At 35.3% G+C, this 21,888-nt stretch overlaps 1 protein-coding gene across 4 annotated transcripts in view; it reads right to left on the reverse strand.

The window, feature by feature from the left end:
- CLEC1B (C-type lectin domain family 1 member B) overlaps positions 1–21,888 on the reverse strand; it is a 44,888-nt gene that overhangs the window by 11,306 nt on the left and 11,694 nt on the right. For 3 of the 4 annotated variants that reach the window (XM_072799068.1, XM_072799066.1, XM_072799069.1), the window contains 7 exons: positions 14,455–14,754; positions 13,748–13,846; positions 12,394–12,513; positions 12,089–12,240; positions 9,348–9,454; positions 3,151–3,251; positions 1,604–1,684 (listed from right to left, as the gene is read on the reverse strand). In XM_072799068.1, the coding sequence (XP_072655169.1) occupies positions 1,604–1,684; positions 3,151–3,251; positions 9,348–9,454; positions 12,089–12,240; positions 12,394–12,513; positions 13,748–13,846; positions 14,455–14,656 (862 nt within the window). In that variant the 5' untranslated portion in view covers positions 14,657–14,754. Of the gene's footprint in view, positions 1–1,603; positions 1,685–3,150; positions 3,252–7,224; positions 7,541–9,347; positions 9,455–12,088; positions 12,241–12,393; positions 12,514–13,747; positions 13,847–14,454; positions 14,755–21,888 lie in introns of those variants that run through there. The other variant, XM_072799070.1, reaches the window with a different exon arrangement.

A 21,888-nucleotide genomic window follows, 5' to 3' on the forward strand; every position in this document is an offset into this window, starting at 1 on the left:
GATGTTAATTGATTTATCAGTTAGTTCTCTTTCAACTCTGGAATCTATTTCCAGTGTGTCTGTTTGATAAATATATATTTAAATGTGAGTTCCTTAAAAAAAAAAAGACTTGGATTTGGTTTAAATAATGCATTTTTATATGAAGCACAAAGAGAGAGTAGGGTGAGATAAGGAAAGCTTTCTGGAAGTGCTAACATTTGCTGTGAGCAGTACAATTTCTTTTGAGATGATAGACAGGGTAACAATTCTTTATTGAGCTTCTAGTAATTCTTAAATCAATTTTCTAAGAAGAATCAGGAAAATAAACTCACAGCTAATATGAACAAGATTAGGTTTCTTGTATTTTGTGAAAGTAAACCTGAACCCATCTCTTTCTCATTGTAGAACTCATAATTCTCCCTCATTGCTAAAGTCTTCTACATAAAGAAATGCTTTGCCAGAGCATATGAAAAGGAAGAATTATCTGAACTATAATTTTTATCTCTGTCTTTCTAACCTTCTTAGTAGTAGCATGAGTGATAATGCAGTTATTAGTTGTTTTTTTTGTTTATTTTTTAGAATCATAGCCCTGTAATTATATTTTATAGAAGTTTCACTTGCCAGATATGAAAACATGTCTTAAATTTAGACTAAAGGAAATAAATGTGATTAAATATGGCCCACATAAAATGCTTAGGTTTGCATTAAACTTATTAATTTGTACTTTGCCTAATGTAAAGTGAAAGACTTACTAAAATAATCTGCATAAAAATAAGTTTAGAATACATACAGTTTTAGAAAAGAAAGCTTTATACTTAATCCTGCAAATTGCCTCCTTTAGCATACTAATATGATTCACAAATTGAATCATAACAATAGGTAATTATTTGCATTATTTTCCCCAAAGAGACCTACAGCATTAGAATTGGGCTAAAAAACATGCAAATGAACATTAAATGTTATTAAAAGTGACATACTAGTGCTTTGTGAGTTATATAAATGTCCCATAATTTAAATTAGGAACACTTGGGGGGTCTGGGTGGCTCAGTCGGTTAAGCATCTGACTTCAGCTCAGGTCATCATCTCATGGTCCTGGTATTACACCCCTTATCAGCCTCCCTGCTTAGCAGGGAGTCTGCTTCTCCCTTTCCCTTTTCCTCTGTCCCTCCCCACTCTCATGTTCTCTCTCTTGAATAAAAAAAAAAAAATCTTAAAAAAATTAGTAAGTCATTATTTTAGATCACTTATATGCATTTACATGTTTCTAATTGTTTCTCTATTTATAAATTATAACATTTTATTTATAATGATATACATAAATAAAATTGTATATAAAGGTATATGCAGGGATGCCTGGGTGGCTCAGCAGTTGAGAGTCTGCCTTAACCTCAGGGCGTGATTCTGGGATCCAGGATCGAATCCCACATTGGGCTCCCTGCGTGGAGCCCACTTCTCCCTTTGCCTGTGTTTCTGCCTCTCTCTCTGTCTCTCATGAATAAATAAATTAAATCCTTAAAAAAAAAGCTTTATTCAGCATATATGTAGGTTTGTAATGTATAATTGTGTATAAAGTATATGAAATATATGTATATAGATTATTTTGAAGATATCCTTGTGTACTTACACTTGAGGCCCAAGAAAACAGAGGTTGCTATTGAGCCCACGCAGAGAATACATGTAATCACCGTCACCAGACACCATGCTCCTGGAGTAGGATGGGGCAATGACAGTGAGTTAGAGAAAGTAGATGAGAGAAATGGGTTGGGTTAAAACTAGACTGAATGAAAGAAAGAATTAGTGTTCTTACTCGAGAATCCTTGAGGCCATGGGAACTGTGATAACAGGAAAAAAGAACTCCAACTTTTTGAAATGCAAGTTAAAACTCAGAACACCTTTGATTTAGAAAGATGTCAAATCCAAGAGGTTAAGTAACATACTCCTCTTACCTCTTATGGTGCTACAATCTTACTAACTAGTTACCTATATTCTATTCTGACAATCTTTTAGAGATTATAGCAAACCAGGTAGCAGGCTTTCATATTTGAAAGTAGAAATGCTGTGGCACATCATCCCTTTTCAGTGCCACTTGAACATGACTATTTCTGAGATATTTCTTTTAAACATACAATTTTGGATGAGGAATACCTCCCCTCCACCCCAAGTAATCTTGCATCTATCCAGGAAAGAAAAATGAAGAATGTGTGGTTTGTTATATTCTTAACACAAATCAGAGAAAAAATAAAACTTACCTTTGGATTATGTGGTAGGCTGAATAATGCCCCTGTCCCAAAAGCCCATGTCCTACTCTCTAGAACTTGTAAATGTTACCTTTTGTGGCAAAAAAAGACTTTACACTGTATTAAGTTAAGGATCTTGAGATGGGGACATTATCCTTTTTATCTGGGCCTTTATAAGTGAGAGGTTAGTGGTCAGGGTGCTACATGATGATGGAAGCAGAAAGAAATTTGAAGGCGTAATTGCAGGCTTTGAAAATGGAGGAAGGGGCCATGAGCCAAGCGGAGCAAGAAATGCAGCTCTAGAAACTGGAAAACACAAATAAATGGAACCTCCCCTAGCTAGAGCCTCTCGAAGGAATGCAGCCCTGTCAACATTTTGCCCAATGAAACCTATTCTGGAATTCTGATCTTTAGAACTGTTAAGATACTAAATTTATGTTGTATTAACCCTCTTGGTCTGTGGTAATTAATTATCAACATGATAGGAATCGAATACAAATGTTACAGAACACCAGGACTGATCACCATAGCATACAGCTTCAGGCTGGTAGGATTTTCAGTTTTTCAACCTCTTTTTTTCTCTTTATTTCCTAGTGTTTGTCAGGTAATTTTCAGGGCATTTTATACAGGAACTAAAATAATAAAAATATATGATTTTTTTCATTTATCTTCCAAATCCAGGAATTCTTTGTCCTTCCAGCAAGAGACAGGGGAAAAAGTTACCATATATTTGTCAAATCCATTGATCTCTTCCTTTTGCACCTTTAGTTACTCTTCCACATCACTTCATTTTTTAATATTAGCATATCATGCACATTATCATATGCATACATATGTGGGTTATTTCATTAGAAAAATCACCTTGGGCTCATCATAGAACAGGAAACAAAACATAAACTGCAAAGTCTTGGATTGAATAATTAGAACTGGTTACCTGAATATTTGGTGGAAGATAGGTGTTTCTGGTAAAAGCTTGGTGTTGGACTATCCCAACGAAGAGAGGTGTATGTTTCTTCCTCCTGCATGTCTGAGATGCTGTGATAGGTAAAGCAGTCCACATGAGAAGCTAAGACAAATAACTCCTCTTACGGAAGGAACAGGCTCGTGAAAGAACTGAAATTGGCTACTTCTCACAGTAGTGGGAAACTATGTTTGGGTTTAATATATAGAATAGATGCATTTTCATCTGGAAAGCAGAAGTTTATGAAGTTTAAGCCAAAGTATAACTTGCTAAAGTAGGAAGTGAGAAAAGAAACCGAATTGAAAGGGCCTAAGGTAGAGTAAGTTATTGCTCTGGGTTCTGAAGTGCAGCAGTTGTTGAAGTGGATTATACCACTGGATTATTACCAAGATGAAAAGAATAGAGGTGCAAAAAAAAATGCACTTCTATTTGGTACAAAACATGAAGAATGTGGATGACATAGACAGCAAAGATCCGAGGTTAGCTCACATTGGACAAACCAGGGTATAAGGAGCTATAGATCATTGTGTATCCTTATCCTTAAAAAAAAAAAGCTAGGAAGGAATTTCTCCCCTAAAATAAATTTACCCACTGTATTAGTTAGGGTAATGCAGTTTCTGTGACAAGTAAATCTCAAAAAAATCAGTTGTTTAACACAATAAAGATTATTTCTTGCTCTCATGACAATTTAGCTCCAGTAATCCTGGTTAGTGGGAAGATTTCCTCCAAATGGGACCCAGGCTTCTATCTTGTGAGACTTTGGAGTCCCTTAGAAAGGAAAAGAGAAGATGGCAAATCCGTGTCTACTTCTTGAAAGCCATAATCAAGAAGTAACATATAGCATACCCACATCAACTAATGCAATGCCTGTTTTAGCTCTAAAAGGCTGGGTCTGATAAATGTAATTTTTGCCTGGCTGGCAAACTTTTGATGACTACTTTGCTCTAAATGAGAAGCATGAATTATTTAGTGGATAGATGGCTATTTCTGCCACATCTTGTGATTATAGCCTTGGTATTAAGAAACTTGATATTTTAATCATCATTCACATATTGGCCATTTGTCCTTATGACCAAGGATCATATCTTGATAATTTATAGTTTGCAAATCTCAACAATCTGCAAAATTGCAATGTTCTTTTTTGTTTCACTATCTCCCTGGATCAATCATTGATCTCTATAACAAAGCAAAACAAATGGCATACTCAAAGAGTAATCTAAGGGCATTGGATAAAGACATTGTTTATAAAGTTTGGGGAAGGGGTAATGGGAACAAAAAGAGGTGCTGAAATATGCATTGGGATGATGTTATCACCCCTAGGCCTGAGGAGTTAAGAGGAGGGTCTTTGAACCTTGTGACTGTCTGATGGGGGCCATGGCCTAAGATACAGAACACACAGCCTTTGTCAAATGTGGCATGGTAGGGAGAAAGCCAAGGGAATGAATACCCTGACCTTGCTCTCCTTTCACCCTTTGATTACTGTGAGTGCCTCCCAATAGCTAAATTAACTGTAAGCCAGAGGAAAGTTGCTCCAAAAAGTGTTGTTCATTTGAGCTCTACCTCCCAAGGCACAGGGTGGGCCTGAGAGGATCTTAGGAGGTAAACCCAAGCAAATTCTCCATACATTTCAAATGATTTTCCTGCGACCTGAGATTCTAACCTGAAAAATAATGTGACTTAACTCTCTGTAGCCTTTATCATGTAATGATTTCTATCCTGAGGAGAAAAAGAGGAAGAAACCATAAGTATACCAAACATGCATAAGACTAATGTTGGGAGTACAGGAAAGGAAATTCAGTGAATTGTCATTAACTCCCAGGTGCTCTCAAATTTTATCAGTACCAAATATAAAGCTCAGGAAGATCTAGTTTTCTCTAATACAATACATTCTCTGATAAGTTTCTTTGGGGGAAACATTGGGCTCTCCCAATAAAGGATTAATATGTTACTTGTATTGCTCTTGTTTTTAATTGAACTACTTGCTATTATTTATTACATTCCAAGCATTGTTTCAATGGGCTTTTATGTGAATTATTTTGATTCTCAAAATAGCTCTCTGATAGAAACACTATTATTAGTACATTGTAACTTAATTGTAAATTGAAGCACAGATAGATCAAATTATTTACTGAAGTTCACTTGGGTAGTAAGTGGAAGAGTTAATATTTGAAACTAGGTGGTCTTATCACAGAACCTGTGCTATTAAAATCTGTACTATTCCAATTTCATGTATAAGATGCTTTTGATCTGAGTACCAGAGAAAAGAATTTTTGTAGGCATGGTTTGATTGGTTTATATATTTTTTAAAGATTTTGTTTATTTATTCATGAAAGACACACACAGAGAGAGGCAGAGACACAGGCAGAAGGAGAAGCAGACTCCAATGCAGAGAGTCCAATGTGGGACTCGATCGTGGATCCTGGGATCATGCCCTGAGCTGAAGGTAGACGCTCAATCGCTGAGCCACCCAGGCATCCCTAAGGTTTACATTTTTTAATTATGTTTTTTTGCCACGAATGAAGATATTATTCTTTGAAATTTACTGGTGCCATAGTAACATATAAACATGTTTTTCCGTTTGTGGGCAATAAAACACTAAAGTCCAGAGATACGGTTGGTTGTTTTTGGATGGTTTTCTGAATTATTAGTTCCTATTCCATTTCTCTAAGTCAATAAGTAAAAACAGTAAAATAATGATACTATACCTCAAAAGCCAAGATCTCAAGACATTTGAAGTAGAAACAGAATCTGAAGCATTTGCATTATTTTTCCTTAGTCCCCCCAAAATCTGCTTGTTGATATTGATAATCTACATCAAGATAAAGATTCAAGTGTCTTTGAGTGTTAGAGCACGAAGGTAAGTAATACAGACTTATTGAATATATATTACATGCTTGGTACTGTATTTAATATTTTATATATTGTACTAAATGATCCTCACTATTACCTGTGAGTAAAGTAATAATATCAAGCCCATTTCATAAGTGAGGAAACAGAGTAATTTAGCAAAAGCCGCACAGGGAGCAAGTTCTAATGTAATTTTTCTCAAAATATATTAAAACCAATTTGTAGCTTTGTCTCAGCCTTCCACTGAGAACCTTATGCATTTGTATTTGAACATCTGTATGCTTTAACAAACATCTCAAGTGAGATGTTTCAGAATCTTATTTATAAATTTTGTTACCACCAATGTAAGAAGAAAGAGTACTTCAGGGAAGCTGTGGGAAAGAAATGCAATTTTTGCCTATTATCCTATGAAAGAGTGCCTCTCCACATATCTATAAATTCTTCATGAATTACTCAGCAAAAACCAAGCATAGAACTGTCAGGAAAAGATAAAACATTTGTACTTGCTGTTTTGTTAACTTGCCTATAGACCTTGTTAAGAAGTATTTTTCTTATTTTTAAGCACCATCAAGTTTTTTGCATAGAAATTTTGTTTTCCTTGTGCAGAAGGAAACTTTATTTTCTGTGCTGTTGAATCTGACTGAAGGTGGATTCCAAATCACAATTGTGTAATGTTTTACAGATCAATCATCTCACACAATTGGAAGCAGCTGTCTTTCTGTTTTTGCTGAGCCGGGAACCGTGTTTGGTGCCAGGCATACAACAGCAAATGGGAAAGTCATGGTGTTGGCCTTCATGGGACTCTGATGTTTTATTAGATTGTACAACTGTAAAATAATGGGTGCGATTCTATCTGAAATGTGAGAAAATGAACGTTAAAGTGACTACATGACTAATTGGTCCACGGTTGTACATTAAGTAATCATACAATCTAGATTATTCTACTTACTCCAAGTTTAGTATCCTTTCCATTACCTTATGCTGTCTTTCAGATTTAGGTATTTTGCACAGCTTAAGCCAATTAAGTTCTAACTTTTCTTATTTCAATTTAAAATGTATATGTTTATGTCTGAAAATGCGCCAAATCATACCATGTTGAGATGATTAGGAATGGAAGAGAAGAAGAAAGAAAATCCATGGAAACAGAACAATTGAGAACCAATGATCATAGGCTTCTGGATGTATAAAGAAGAAACAAAGTTATCTTATCCCTTGTTATAAAGGGATATATATATATTGAAGTGGTATTGTTAGAAAAGATAATGCAAAGGTGACTCCAAGGGAAATAAAGGGAAAATTTTATGGCTAGCGAGTTCTGCATCCAGATCTTTCATTGTAAAATTGAGCACTTGTCTATGAAATCTCTTTGCATTAAAGTAGTGCGTCCACATTCACCATGCCTGCCTTTCTCTCACATATTAAATAATGTTTGTTCTTACAGACGGTAGGGTAAATTTTCCCATTATAAAAATAAGCACAATTCATATTTTCTCTTTCGTTTCCAGAAAGCTCAAACCTGTGAATGGAAAAGATAGAATGAGTTCCTTCGAAAGCTATATAAACAGTCAACAATTAAACTCTGTGTGAAAGTATTTTGTTGCACAAAGTGGAAACAAAAAGTAGGGGGATTAAAGCAAAAAGACACATTCAGATCATTGATGAATTTTCAATCTGCTTCGGAGTATAAAGTATGTACATCTGAGTAACTCAATAGCAATTTACTATAGCAGTGATTAAGCAACAAGTGAGCAGTAGGCAAATAGGTGTCCAGAGAAAGAGATGGATGGGATGTGAAATGATAGGAAAAGCTTTACTTTTTCATCTTTTCATGGAAGATAATGCTTTAGTTCTGCCTTGAAGGAAGGGTAGGATTTAGATCAACAGAGAAGAGGTGAGAGACCCTATAGGTCAAGTAGCTGCACCAAGTGGGACTGCGCTTAAGGAAAAGTAAGTTGATTAAATACTTTTGAAATGAGGATTTATGCTACAAGGTAGCAGAGATAAGGCAGCACACTCTATTGTAGTTGCCTGTTAACTTGTCTATGTTCTCTGCTGTGCTGATTATAACAAGAGAACAAAAAAAAATGTATATATTTAATTTATTCACCAAATACCTATGGGATACCTAGTATGTGCCTAAGTTTGTGTGTGTGTGCTGATATTGATAGAGTAAACAAGGACACAGCCAGTTCTACTAGGGAAGTTACATCATGGTAAGAGGATATTGGTAAGAAGCCAACAAATGGAAAATTTCAGAGAATGGCAAGAGAAATGAAATGGTTGTGATTACGGACTCAAGTGGATGTAGGTGGAAGGAGGTTAATTCAGTTTGTGCAATTTAAGTTGACCTCATTGAAGAAGTGATATTTAAACAGACACATAAATCACAAGGAGGAGCTAGCTCATCATGGAGTTCTGGAAGTGGAGCATTCAGGAGGAAAACAGTAAGTACAAAAGCCCTAAGACAGCGAAACAAGTTTAGTTCATTGAAAGCACAGAGGGTTCACCAGTTTGCCTTCAATATGGTGAATGAGTCAGCAAATGATAGGAAATAAAGCTCAAGATCTAAGATGTTTGCTTATAGTTGCATTATCCTTTGCTCCTACCCATAGTAAATACTTAATATCTGTTGAATAAATTAATTGAAAATTTAAGTAATGATCAGATTGTACAAGTTGTGGTTATCAGTGTAAATTTTAACTGAAGAGACATTACAGTTTTGATATACATGATGAGCAAAGGTCTTGAGATTGGATATTGGAAAGCATATTAAATACTCAGTGTAAATGCCTCCTTTGCTTGGACTGTCTGTAGAAGGATGGAGCCTTATGATATGAACATTAGAACCACCTTGTGAACGGTGGTTGCCTGATTTGTGGAGACCTCTGGGGTGGAAGAGTATGCAAAATGATACTGGAAAGTCAAAAGAATCCTAGAAGTAATCACTTTCAACCATCAAAAACAAAAATGATCATTTTGTTTGAAAAATATGTGAAGAGAATCAGATAAACCTAAACACACACACACACACACACACACACAAATGTTTCAATGGTAAATTTGAGGGTAGAAATGAATGGGGAAAACATCAGGAATAGAAATGGATTGTAACTTAGATTAAGAGTAGAGGAATGGGAGAGTAAGTTAAGTAGAACTGTCTTATTAGAAGTACCATGCCAGTGAGTGTCCTGCTGCATATATAGCACACAGTAGGGCAGAGAGCCACCTACTAACTTTTAAGTAACTTGTCCTCAAGAGGGTAGAGGATCTCAAGAATAAAGTTTTCTAGTTGTGCCTTGAATTCTGAATGTCCAGTGACTTACACATCTTTGGAGGGCACAGAGCCATCTTCCCACATCCAGATCTCATTAGGGTTCTTGCGGGATAATCCAACCCAACGAATAAATCCAGTCCTGGACTTTATGTATTTCTATTGCAAACACAGATATATATATAATGGTCAGCCTGCTTCCACAGTTCTTGTAACGGTGTAAAAACAAAACTTTGTGATAAGATCCTGAACAACAGAAACAAGTTAGATTATATGTCTATGTTAATGCTCATTAATTATATTTGATATTTAGAATTGTGCCAAGTTTATTTGTTTTAGAATAAAAAATTGCTTGTTGAATACAGAAAAAATGTTCACAGAAAGCAGATATTCTAACCTTTCTACACGCTTATCTTCCATCAATTGAAGACAAGAGTTTCAAATAGTGTGCCAAATATCGCTCTTAAATAACATAGTAGTAAACAACTAGAGAAGGAAAATGAAAAAAGAAATATATTGTTGGTGAAACTTTATTATTCCCTAGATTTAAGTTCTACTTACTTTGATTTCATTGCTTAGTTCAGTTTGTAGTAGCCTACAATATTTACATTGGAAGTATTAATTTGTTTTAGTTGATTGAATAAAAGAAATTATATGATGTCTTTCTCAAAAGGATTACAAACAGCATTTGCTTTTTCTAATTTATACCTTTTTCTACTTAGGAATTATCACTACCTACTATAGGGTACACTGTACTTACTTCTCTATTCATTGCCTATTGCTTCAACTAGACTATAAGTTCCCTGAATCTAGAGACTTCTGTATGTTTTATGAAGTGCATTGGTTCAGCTACTGGAATAGTTCCAGTGCATATTTGTTGAATTAATAAATAAACCAATCAATTAGTCAATCAATCAATCTATGGGTAACAAAATTAGAAAGAGTCAAATGTACTCTCAAACCTCCTAGAAAAACAGGTAGGTGAGAATGCATTCTTAGCAAGTAAAAAATGACTTGAGCTTCTTGACAAAAGTGAGGCACAGAATGGCATTCCATAAGAAAGTCACTTTTGACTGCTTGATTTTTATTTATTTGCTTATTTTTAAGAGATTTATCTATCTGTTTTAGAGAGAGAGACAGCAGAGGAAGGGGTAGAGGAAGAAGGAAAGAATCTCAAGCAGTCTCCCTTTTCATGGGTTTCGATCCCATGACCCTGAAATCATGACATAAGCCAAAACCAAGAGTCAGATGCTTAACTAACTAACCCACCTAGGGACCCTGACTGCTTATTTTTTAAAGGTTGAGCTACCCCTCATCTTTCTATTAACTCTTGTTCTTTCTTTAAAATATACCCACATTATATACTTCACCATAAGAAGTATATTCTACTTGAAATTCACCTATTGTTTCTCAAAAATGACATCACTTCCTCTTTCATTTATAAACTTCCAACCTGCCATCAGCTTAGAACAGCAAGATTCAAGACTTGTTTGTACGTCTTCAATTAATCTCTTATTGAAGTTGAGATTTTAGGGTACTCTCATTTTGCTTGATCAGGAAGAAAGTCAATTTATTTACCTGAATATCTTCTCTATGAATTTGAGTTCACAAAAAGAGTTAGTGGGTGGTACAGCAGTTAGACTAACAAGGAGCACAAATGATCATGAGTGTCACTGGAATGATCTCCTCATGTCTGGTCCATTACTTTGGCTCAGGAATGTATAAGTCAATTTTTTAAAAAAAGATTTTATTTATTTATTCATGAGAGAGGGGCGGGGGGCAGAGACACAGACAGAGGGAGAAGCAGGCTCCATGCAGGGAGCCTGATGTGGGTCTCAATCCTGGGACTCCAGGATCATGCCCTGGGCCGAAGGGTGGCACTAAACTGCTGAGCCACCCAGGGATCCCCGTATAAGTCAATTTTGTTGATCAATTACAGCAGTTCTGAAGAATATGACTGGCTTGACTATTTGAGTTCATTTTAATCTCTGCACACAACCCAAATTCAGATCTTCTACTTGCTTTCATTTTTAATATACAGAATGTGAATAATTACCACATTGGAAGCTATCGGTTAAGTACTATAAACAATTTCTGCCTTTCAAAAAATGTTTTAATAAATCTATTATTTGGCAGGAGGGAGACTCCAAGGCTTGGTTTCTGATTTGCTCCAGGATTCACAAAAAAGAGAAAAGCTACCTTAAATAATAAAGGGAGAATGCATGAGTGAATGTGAACATATTTCACTTCAAAACAGAACCTTTGTTAGAGCTGTCCAAGAGGAAAAATGTGGAAAAAGAGACATATTTAGTAGAAAAATTTCAACCGAAATCCTGTGTATTTAACAAATAAAATTGTTCCCAAAACTATGGAAAAGCCTATGAAAAGGTGGAGTCTGAGTCATGGTTTGTTCAAGTTCAACTGTTGAACAATTTAGCAGAAACTGAGGACTCACGTGATATTTGGATGACATTTCTATTTATATTTTACAATGGTATTGAATTTCTTTATACTTTCAGATTCTTTTATGAGTTAGTAAATGCAATTAAAGGAGTGGAGAAAAGTGAAATGGCTTGTCACAGAGATAACACCAGAACTCTAAGTCTCATTAGTTCATTTTACTCTTTTTTACTCTTAAATGTGGTCATTTCTACTGGGCTTGATGAGGTTCTCAGATTAGCAGAGACTGGAAGAAATGAGGGAAAAAAGTATGCATATATTTTAAAGTCAAATGTTTCACTTAAGATTCTTCTCCTTATGACTCCAAAATATTTGACACAGGAATCTCCTTACCAGAACCTTCTGGCTGGTGATCTTCAGCAAAGTAGCATTCACGTTAATACAGTACTGCTTACTCTCCTCCCATGTCAAGTTGTGCTTGAAGAATCCATAGCAACTATCTCCATAGTATCTCCAGTTTCTGTCACATGGGCTGCATTTATGGCCTTAAGATGAAACCAAGCATAGGAGTCCATACTTTTTACTTTTGCTTTTCCCACATGTCGGTGTTTCCTGTAGATTTCCAGGTTCCCTACAGATAATATCACAGAAATACTCCAGGGGGAGGGGAGATGAAAAGGTTACAAAACCATACTTACGGACATTGCTCTTTTGTTCCGATTGTTTTATTAAATATTGGCAGAATTGCTTTGCTAATTGGTTCAGTGTTCCTGAGACATTTTTATTCTCCACTTGTTGGTAGTTTTGCTCTGTAACAGCTAGACGAAAAAGTTAGATAATAATTTATAATCCGGATAATAATGGTGATGTGCAGACTTTTCAATGAACTTTAATTGTAGAATTGTCAATCTGTGAAGTGTTTCCTAGATACACACAAGTAAATGAGTACTGCAAAGGGGTCTGGGTAGTGGGCGGTATAAAGAACAAATTAAGAACTGTGCAAAACTGACACCTGATGGTAATCCAAAAGAAGAGGTAAACTATGTGAAGGAGACAATCACAAATAAGAAAATGCCATGATCAAATTACATGCCCAAAGCAGATGTTTTGATATATCTTTGTTTTGATATTTCAGAAGTGAATGACCTCTGTTATTGTTTTTAAGATTTACTTACTTATTTATTATTTATTTATTTATTTATTTATTTATTTATTTATTTATGAGAGACACAGAGAGAAGCAGAGATAGAGGCAGAGGAAGAAACAGGCTCCCTGTGGGGACCCCCAACGTGGGACTCGATCTGCCAACTCCAGGATTATGACCTGAGCCAAAGGCAGATGCTCAACCGCTGAGCCACCCAGGTGTCCCAATTTTTTCACATAATATGAAAATATCCATTTATTTTAAAAATACATATTGATTTCTTGTTGCACTCAAAATACTGTGATATTCAGAAGAATAAAAAAGATGGCAAACAAAAGATTCTACAATATCTTGTGAGAAAATAAGCAAGCACACAAGCAACAGCTACATAGATGGTAATGTGACATTGGAGGGCTTTTAGATTTATACAAAGAAAAAAATAGATACAGTAGGTGGGATATAAACTGCTTCTGAGTGAAAGTAAATGCATTCATTAAATAAAGTGGGAAGGAGGACATTGTGGGAAGAGGGAATAGAATGAGCGAAATTTAAGACAGGAAAGAGGATGTGTTTGTGAAATAGAAAAGTCCACATTGGCTGGAACTGAAGATACACAGGATAGGGAGAAAAAAATTTGAAAAGATTGTGTGGATCTAGGCTGAGGGGAATCTTGAAGACCAGTTTAAAATTCTTGAAAATAATTTAAATTGATACATCAAAAAAGTGATTTGAATCAGAAGGGAAAAGTCAGAGTTCTCCTTTATTGGGAATGTCTTGGCAGCCATGTATAAGGTGATTGAAGTAGCAACAAATAGATATGTAAGGACAATTAAGCTTAGTGGTATACACCAGGATCCTCAGGTATTTCTTTCCTCAGAACAAATCTTTTGCAGTGAGTCAATACTTACACATTATCCCCAGAGTCACCAGCCCAACAATTAACCCCACGCACAAGATCAGCAGAATCAAAGCCATCACACGCCACAGAGATGAGTTATCAGAGTCAACTGTAGGCATACAATAAAGATGTTAAGGGGCAGGCAGTACGGCACAGCTATGGGGCAGCATCACCCTTACCCCTGCCCTCTCAAGACTTTCTGAGTGATATAAACTGCCTCATTGCCAGATCTTGCTGATGTTCCTTTGGTGATCATCAAGTATAACCCATTCCCATTCCACACATCCATCCTTTTCTAATGGACTAATCCCTGAGTCAAAATACAACTGTTAAGGCTTTGTATGTCTTTGCTTTGTTTTGTGCCAACCCTGACAAAATACTTGCTCTTATAAGCAAGATTGAAGAATCATATCCATTTGCTGACAGCTTAGAAAATGAGGTTATAAAACATTCTTTCCTCTTCTGCTGTTGGTTTCTAACCCTTCTAGGAGTAAACTGTATAAGCCTTAATGTAACGTACCCTGTTTTTATCTTTTGTGCTGATATTCTAAATAAGTCTGCCTAAGCCAATGCAGCTGTTACTCAAATTCTGTAGTGCAGGATGGTCATCAGGAAAATAAAATAAAACTATACGTGCTATTGCTAGTAGAGAAAGGGAAGTAGAGTTGACTTATTTCAATAATTAACTTCCAAATTGCTGGCTCTGGATATTCTTACCTGAGGTGAGAGCTGATTTTCGGGTTTTAATATTTAAAGTGATGTATCCATCTTCGTCCAGCATGGCTTCCTTTGGACTGTAAGTGAGCTCAGGGTTCAATGACTTTGCAAAATTGTGGTGTCCACTTTTATAGATGTTAGTGTCTGTCAGTCTGTGATCCTCTCTCTCTGGTAAGGTGGGGCCGTGTGAGTTGGGGCACATGTTTTTTGTTTTGTTTCATTTTGTTTGTTTTTGTTTTTGTTTTTTGGATTTTTGCTCTTCCAGGAAGCCCTTTCATAACTGTTGTGAGATACATGGACCTTGAACATAAAAACATAAAAATAATAACTTGCAGTAAAGGAGTAAATATGGTATTTGTTTCCTGTTTTCTTATCTTCAACTCTGAATAAAGGAATATCTCTTTATTATGTCCTTTCGAAGAACAAAAGTTCATTCTTCATCTTAACCTTAGTGGAGTGTAAAGCATATTGTTTCAATGAACTGCTTTCTGATGAAAATTCATGGATAAAACATGGGCAGATACATAGTCTATTCCATTGTGAGGAGCAAGTCTAATATAATTTGATCTGATATGAGCTAGAGTAGGTGTTTCAGGGTTTTGTTAAAAGGTGCCATTCCTAATTATGACATAGAATTAGTTCAAATTTTTGCATCTTTCACAAATTATATTTTTCAAAAATTGGAGGACTCCACAGGAGACAGGTTTCATATTGCTTGGGCTTAGGCATGAGAGAAAAACAATCTAATAAAGTGAAATAATAGGGAGTTATTGATTATTGCCTTTTAGTAATATTTTCACTTTAAAGTGAATTTCCAGCAATGCCTGGATGGCTCAGTGGTTAAGCATCTACCTTCAGCTCAGGTCGTGATCCCAGGGTCCTGGGATCGAGTCCCACATTGTGCACCCCACAGGGAGTCTGCTTCTCCTTCTGCCTATGTCTCAGCTTCTCTCTGTGTCTCTCATGAATAAATACATAAATAAATAAAATCTTAAAAGAAAAATAAAGTGAATTTCCAGGAAGGGAAAAATCTTCATTAAGTGAAATTGTGTAATTTCAGGTATAGTGGTGCTTTGATGAAGAGCTATTTGTGGAAGGGATAGGTTCCTAGTGCCCTTCACATCAGAATGTAGTATGTATTCCACACATTTAACTATAAAATGGGTTTTCAAATTGTTATTGTAGCTCACATTGAAAAGAGTTATAATAATAGCCAGAGAAGTCTAACTTCTGTACTAATGTAATAATATTAGTGAGGATGTTTTGTCTATTTTGTTATTAGGATAGCTTTTATATAGTTTTATAGCATATATATCTATATATATATCTAGATAGATATATCTATATATATCGATATCTATATATATAGATATATATTTGTCAAATCTCATAAAAGTACTAAAAATCAAATAACCAAACTTAAACTCCACACCCATTTTTTTTTTTTTTTTTTTTTTGTCACTGGGTTTTATATTTCAGGTAGACTAGTTGGTGATTCTCAAACATAAGAAGGGTAAATTCAGATAGTTTTTCTACCATTAATTTATTTATGCTTCTGTCCATGTCATTTCTGATTCAATCAAGGTGGATTGTTCGCTCCTCCTAGCAGTACATGCTAACTTCTATCTCCTAGCACAGCCTGGGAACTATTCTAACCCTCCTTCTCCTCTCTGTCCACTTTTATTCAGACTCCAAATTCTGAGGCTTCCCTTCCACCTTTATTCCTCTGTTCCATATTCTGTCTTACACCAGTTTTTCCCCCCTAAAATATACAGAAATCCTGAAAAAATGTGACTTAGTGACAGGAAAGAATGTGGAGGGTTTAGTTCAAGCGATACTTTTTCAATAAACCTTTACTCTGTTCTCTTAGTAACCAAATATGTAACTTCTGAAAATTTATAGTTGAATTAAATCAAATATGTAAATTCAAGATCCATGGACATTTGGAAGCTTTTACAGCTATTGTAAACATTTTCATGTTTACATGAAACTTTACAGAAACTCTCAGGAAGTATGAAACATAACAGCTTGCTTTGTTGTGGTTTCCACATTCTCTAGGTCTTGGCTAATTGGTTGAGTTATAAAAAGTAATCCCATTTATTCTTGCAAATCACCAGAAATATACCGGGCTTACTTGATTCATGAATGCTTAAAACTATATGTTTAATACCAGATGTAGGTAAAGCTGAAACCTAAGACTTAGATGATATTCTTCCTATAGTTCAGCCTCTGGACTTTCTTCTTTTTGTTTTTTCCCCTTTTAATGATTACAGTGCATCATTGGTTTTTGGATCTTTGATAACACTAGGCACAGGTTGAGGTTCTTATGTCCAGATCTATGTTCCATAAAAATATATTTGCTCTTATTTGTATCTTCCAAACATGGCTTGGAGTTGTTAGGAAATATGCTGGGTGAATACTGAGTCTCTCAGGGTCAAAGCAGCCCCTCATAACATTAGTCTTCAATCTATTTTCTTCTTCTACACATTCTATAAATACAAGCTGAATTACTCAGCAAAAATTAAGCAGAGAACTGCAGGAAAAAGAGATAAAGATTACCAACTATTCTTTTTCCTTTTCTAAAATCCAGAAGCTTTGCTAGATATCATTTTTTTAAAAGAAAGCTTTACCCCCAGTGGGGGCTCAAACTCACAACCTCAAGATCAAGAGTTGCATACTCTACCAACTAAGCCAGCCAGGTTTCCCTTTGTTAGTTATCTCCCTACAAAGTCTTTAAACACCCTACAAAGTCTGTCATCGGTATGTTATTTCTGTTTATATATTTTATTGCCCCTCTTTTCTTGGCTTAGTAAAGTATAACTAAAAAAGTCCTTTATTGAAAATATTCTGATAAGTTTTAATTTGGAATAAAAAATCTTTGTTTAATATTTTAGAGATTAATAGGCTTTTTTACATAAGTTATCTCTTTAATTTTAAAGCAAATATTCTATTAATTTAACTATTTCAGACACTGAAATTGGCATTGAATATTCATGGAGAAAGTCATGGTACTAGTCTTTATGGAGCAGTCTTAGATTTTAGCAATCTAATCTTTTTTTTATTTAGTGTTTAGATTAACTTCCTTAACCCCACCATATGCCAGCCTACATTCCTATCTCTCTTTCTTTCTTTCTTTCTTTCTTTCTTTCTTTCTTTCTTTCTTTCTTTCTTTCTTTCTTTCTTTTCTTTCTTTCTTTCCTTTCTTCTTTCTTTCTTTCTTTCTTTCTTTCTTTCTTTCTTTCTTTCTCTTTCTTTCTTTCTTTCTTTCTTTCTTTCTTTCTTTCTTTCTTTCTTTCTTCTTTCTTTCTTTCTCTTTCTTTCTTTCTTTCTTTCTTTTTCTTTTTCTTTCTTTTTCTTTCTTCTTTCTCTTTCTTTCTTTCATCTTTCTCTTTCCTTTTTCTTTCTTTCTTTTTTTCAGAGAGAGGGAGCCTTGAACAGAAGTAGGGCAAGGAGGAGGGAGGAGGTAAAAAGGGAGGGAGAAGGAGCAAGAATCCCAAGCAGACTCTGCCCTGAGTGCAGAGCCTAATGCAGGGCTCAATATCATGACCCTGAGATCATGACCTGAGCCAAATCAAGAGGCCAATGCTTAATCAACTGAGCGACCCAGGTGCCTCTCCTGTCTCTTTTACTTGTTTCACTCTTTTCCATTACCTCTCTCTCTCTCTCTCTTTCTCTCTCTCTGTCACACACACACACACACACACACACACACACACACACACACACATAGAGGTATTTTTGTCATGTATCCCCAAAGAATGTATTCTATGCTTTAAGATAGTGGCTGGCATACAGTTACCATCCAGTACATATTTGGCAAATGAATGAACATATGTACAAAGTGCATTGCCATCCTGATAATACCAGGTAGAAAGGGAATGTTAAGGAATGTGGGGACATTTCTATGATCATATTTCTTGTAAAAAGCAGTACCATATACCTAGTTTCCAAGTTCTTTCCACTACATTATAAAGTCTTTCAAATATAAGTATTGCCCAGACTCCATTATCTATGTTTATAGCTGAAGAATGAGTAAAAGATACTAGAATCACAATGACAATGTATAGACTCAATGAGAAATTAGTGGAATTCATAATATTGTGGTAAGATTGTTCAATATATAATGAGGACTAGTGGATGTACAAAAGAGAAAGACCAAAGAAAAATGATGTTGACTATTATGAATGCTATGATATGTCTCTAAACTGAAAAAAAATATATAAAGGAAGGGAGAATTTTGCAGCTGGTGATAATCTTTTTCAATTTTTTGTTTGTTTCAGAGACAGAATTTGATGATTCATCAGTTGCATACAACACCCAGTGCTCATTACATCACGTACTCTCCTTAGGGCTTATCATTCAGTTACCCCATCCCCCCACCCACCTCCCCTCCAGTAACCCTCTGTTTCCTAGAGTTAAGAGTTTCAGCGTTTTAAGGCACATCACCTTTATACTAACCCTTAGGTGCATTTATCAGTGATTTCCTGTTGCCTCTCAGTCCTCTGCATTAAAATTGTTAGTTCACATTTGACTTACTAGCTTTCTACATACATACCAAGTACTGTTTATCTTTGAAAAAAGCTAGAATTTCCTGTCAGGAAAAAAAAGCAAAATTAATATTTTCTCTTTCATTTTCAGAAAGCTTAAACATATGGGCTGAAAAGTGGAATGTTTTACTAAAAGTTAATGAGCTAGGGGCCCCAGGTGGCTCAGTCAGTGAAGTGTCTGCCTTCAGCTAAGGTCGTGATCTCAAGGTCCTAGGATCAAGCCCCACATTGGGCCCTCTGCTCAGCAGGGAATCTGCTTCTCCTTTTCCATCTGTTATCTCTCTGGCTCTCACTCTCTCTCAAGTAAATAAATAAAACCTAAAAGAAAAAAAAAGTTAATGAGCTAAGCAATGAATAGCTATCAGATAACAACTGTGGCAGAGCATTTTGTTACAGAGTTGAGAAAAGGGAAAAATGTGCCAGATAGCATCTACCACACTGAGAAGTTTATATGCACACAATATCTGTAAAGTTAAATAGTAATCAAATGGAATATATAAGCCTTGAGTTAAGATTTGAAGGAAAGGCAAAGGTTACATAAAAAGAGAGAGGAAAGGAGTACTTTTTTATTTTATCAGGCAGGGCACACATCCAAAGTTGTGGAAGTATGAGTGAGTATGGTGCAATCAAGGAAAGCAAAGTGATCAAGTATAGTGAACTGAGGATTCATGTCACAATATTGGGATATAAGATACCCCGCTAAAGTCAGTATAAAACATACACTGCAGGGATCATTAATTGATCTATTATTTGAACACACATTTATTGATCACTTTGTGTGTGTCTCAAGCACTATTCTATTTTCTGATATAACATGGTAAACAAAACATAAAAGTTGTGTTCTTATTGAACTTATATTCTAGTGGAGGGTGGTGAACATAAATAGCAAAGAAACAAAGAAATAAAACAGCAAGATAATTTCAGATCATGATAAGTGTTATGAAAAAATCATATAATAGCTCTTTATTAGTGAAACTTGGGGGAGGCCCTGGTTGTGTTCATTTCACTGGACACATAAATGTTGATCTGATATTTAAGGTAATCAATCTGCCTGTATAGCCCTTTATTTTAACCAGGATATTTGATTATCCTGATTGGATGAATATATATTTCAACATAAATTTTAAAAAAGAATCCCACAAATAAATTCTATCTTGTATTTATCCTCTAGCTCCTCCTTGTGGTCATTTTTTGTTGTTGTTCTGCTTTTATCTTTAGGGCTTTGATCCCTCTGGATTTAATCTTTATTTTCTCCATTCTTTGTTGTAAATAGTTTTGAATTAACTTCCATTCTGCCAAATCTCTATCCAATAGAGACTCCTCTTTAAAGGTGTTCTCTGAAATAGTCCTATAATACGTGAGAATGGAATGATCATGGAAGAATGGAGTTAGAGTATAATTTCTTATTGTATAAACTCAGTATTACTTTTAATGTACCCCAAATCAACAATACTTCCATATTTAATACCTGAATTCCCTTGTTTTCCACAATAAACAGTATTTTCAGGTGGATTTAATTCATATGAGAGCAGCATGAAAGTCAAAGCTGATTCTGAGTTTTGGGCTTAGGAACTGTGTAAAGTTTTCATTTACTAAAATGGAGAAAAAGAGAAACCACTAGGAAAGAGTTGTTTTTTATTTTTTTTATTTTATTTTATATTTTATTTTATTTTTTGGATGTGTTACATAAAAATCCTAAAAAATCCTATAGCATATGTAAATAATATGCCAAGTCTTCAGCAGATATTTGGGCCTAGTGATCAAACCCTGGCATGAAGATATACATTTGGAGATCTCCTATGTATGGCTGTCACTCCAAGCCATGGATCTGGAACATCTCATCCATAGATGAGCAGAAATGGGACAGAGGGCCAGGAACTGAACTCTGGACCACAACAGTATTTTGAAGTCAGATAAAGGGGAAACAGCAAATCTGAGGGAGGATTAGGTAATGAAACGGAAAGAAGAAGATAATGGTGTTTTGTAGAACAGTGTATTTTGGAAGACACCTGAGTGGCTCAGCAGTTGAGTGTCTGCCTTCGGCTCAGGGCGTGATCCTGATCCTGGGGCTGGGGTCTCTGGATTGAGTCCCACATCAGGTTCTCCACAGGTAGCCTGCTTCTCCTTCTGCCTATGTCTCTGCTTCTCTCCATGTGTGTCTCATGAATACATAAATAAAATATTTAAAAAAAGAATAGTATATTTTGGAAAAGAATTTAAAGTTAAAGGAAATAATTATATCAGATCCTGCTTATAGGCTGAGTAAAATGAATCTGGAGAAAGAGCCATGGGATGTGTCAATGTGAAGGTTAATGTGATTTAGGAGAAATGTCCTAGAATTTGGTAGATGACTGCAACAAAGTGTGATATTTGCTAGTGTAATCTGATAGAATGAGCTAAGATATGATGGAAGTTTTATAGGGAGACAAGGATAAGCGGTGATTTCTAAATTAATAAAATTATAAGCTAATAATAGATAATAAAGTCTTTTAGAACCATAATAACAGTAAGTATGTAGAAAGTATGACCAATCCTTTCTCTTATAGAAATTATTAGCAATGAGGTGAGATTCTTCATCACTGTTTCACCCAAATATGATTTCGTATAAGATTGTAAGAGGTTAAATGTTTTCTTAGGGAACTTGAAAGTAAGAAAGAATCAGGGCAATGAAAATGAAAACTCAGTCTTTGCAAATTTGGTGAAAGTGAAAGAGAAGATAGAAAAACATCCTGTATTCTCATTTTCATAATCACATATTCAATTTAATTTTCCTCATGTTGATGGTCTCTGTGTTTACTCAGGTTATGTAGAATAGAAAATATAAACATAGATTTAATTAATTCCACATCTTTGGCAGTGGAGTTTAACTGATTATGACTCAGAGCCT

This window comes from Canis lupus, chromosome 25 (genome assembly GCF_048164855.1).
Source record: "Canis lupus baileyi chromosome 25, mCanLup2.hap1, whole genome shotgun sequence".
Lineage (NCBI taxonomy): Eukaryota > Metazoa > Chordata > Mammalia > Carnivora > Canidae > Canis > Canis lupus.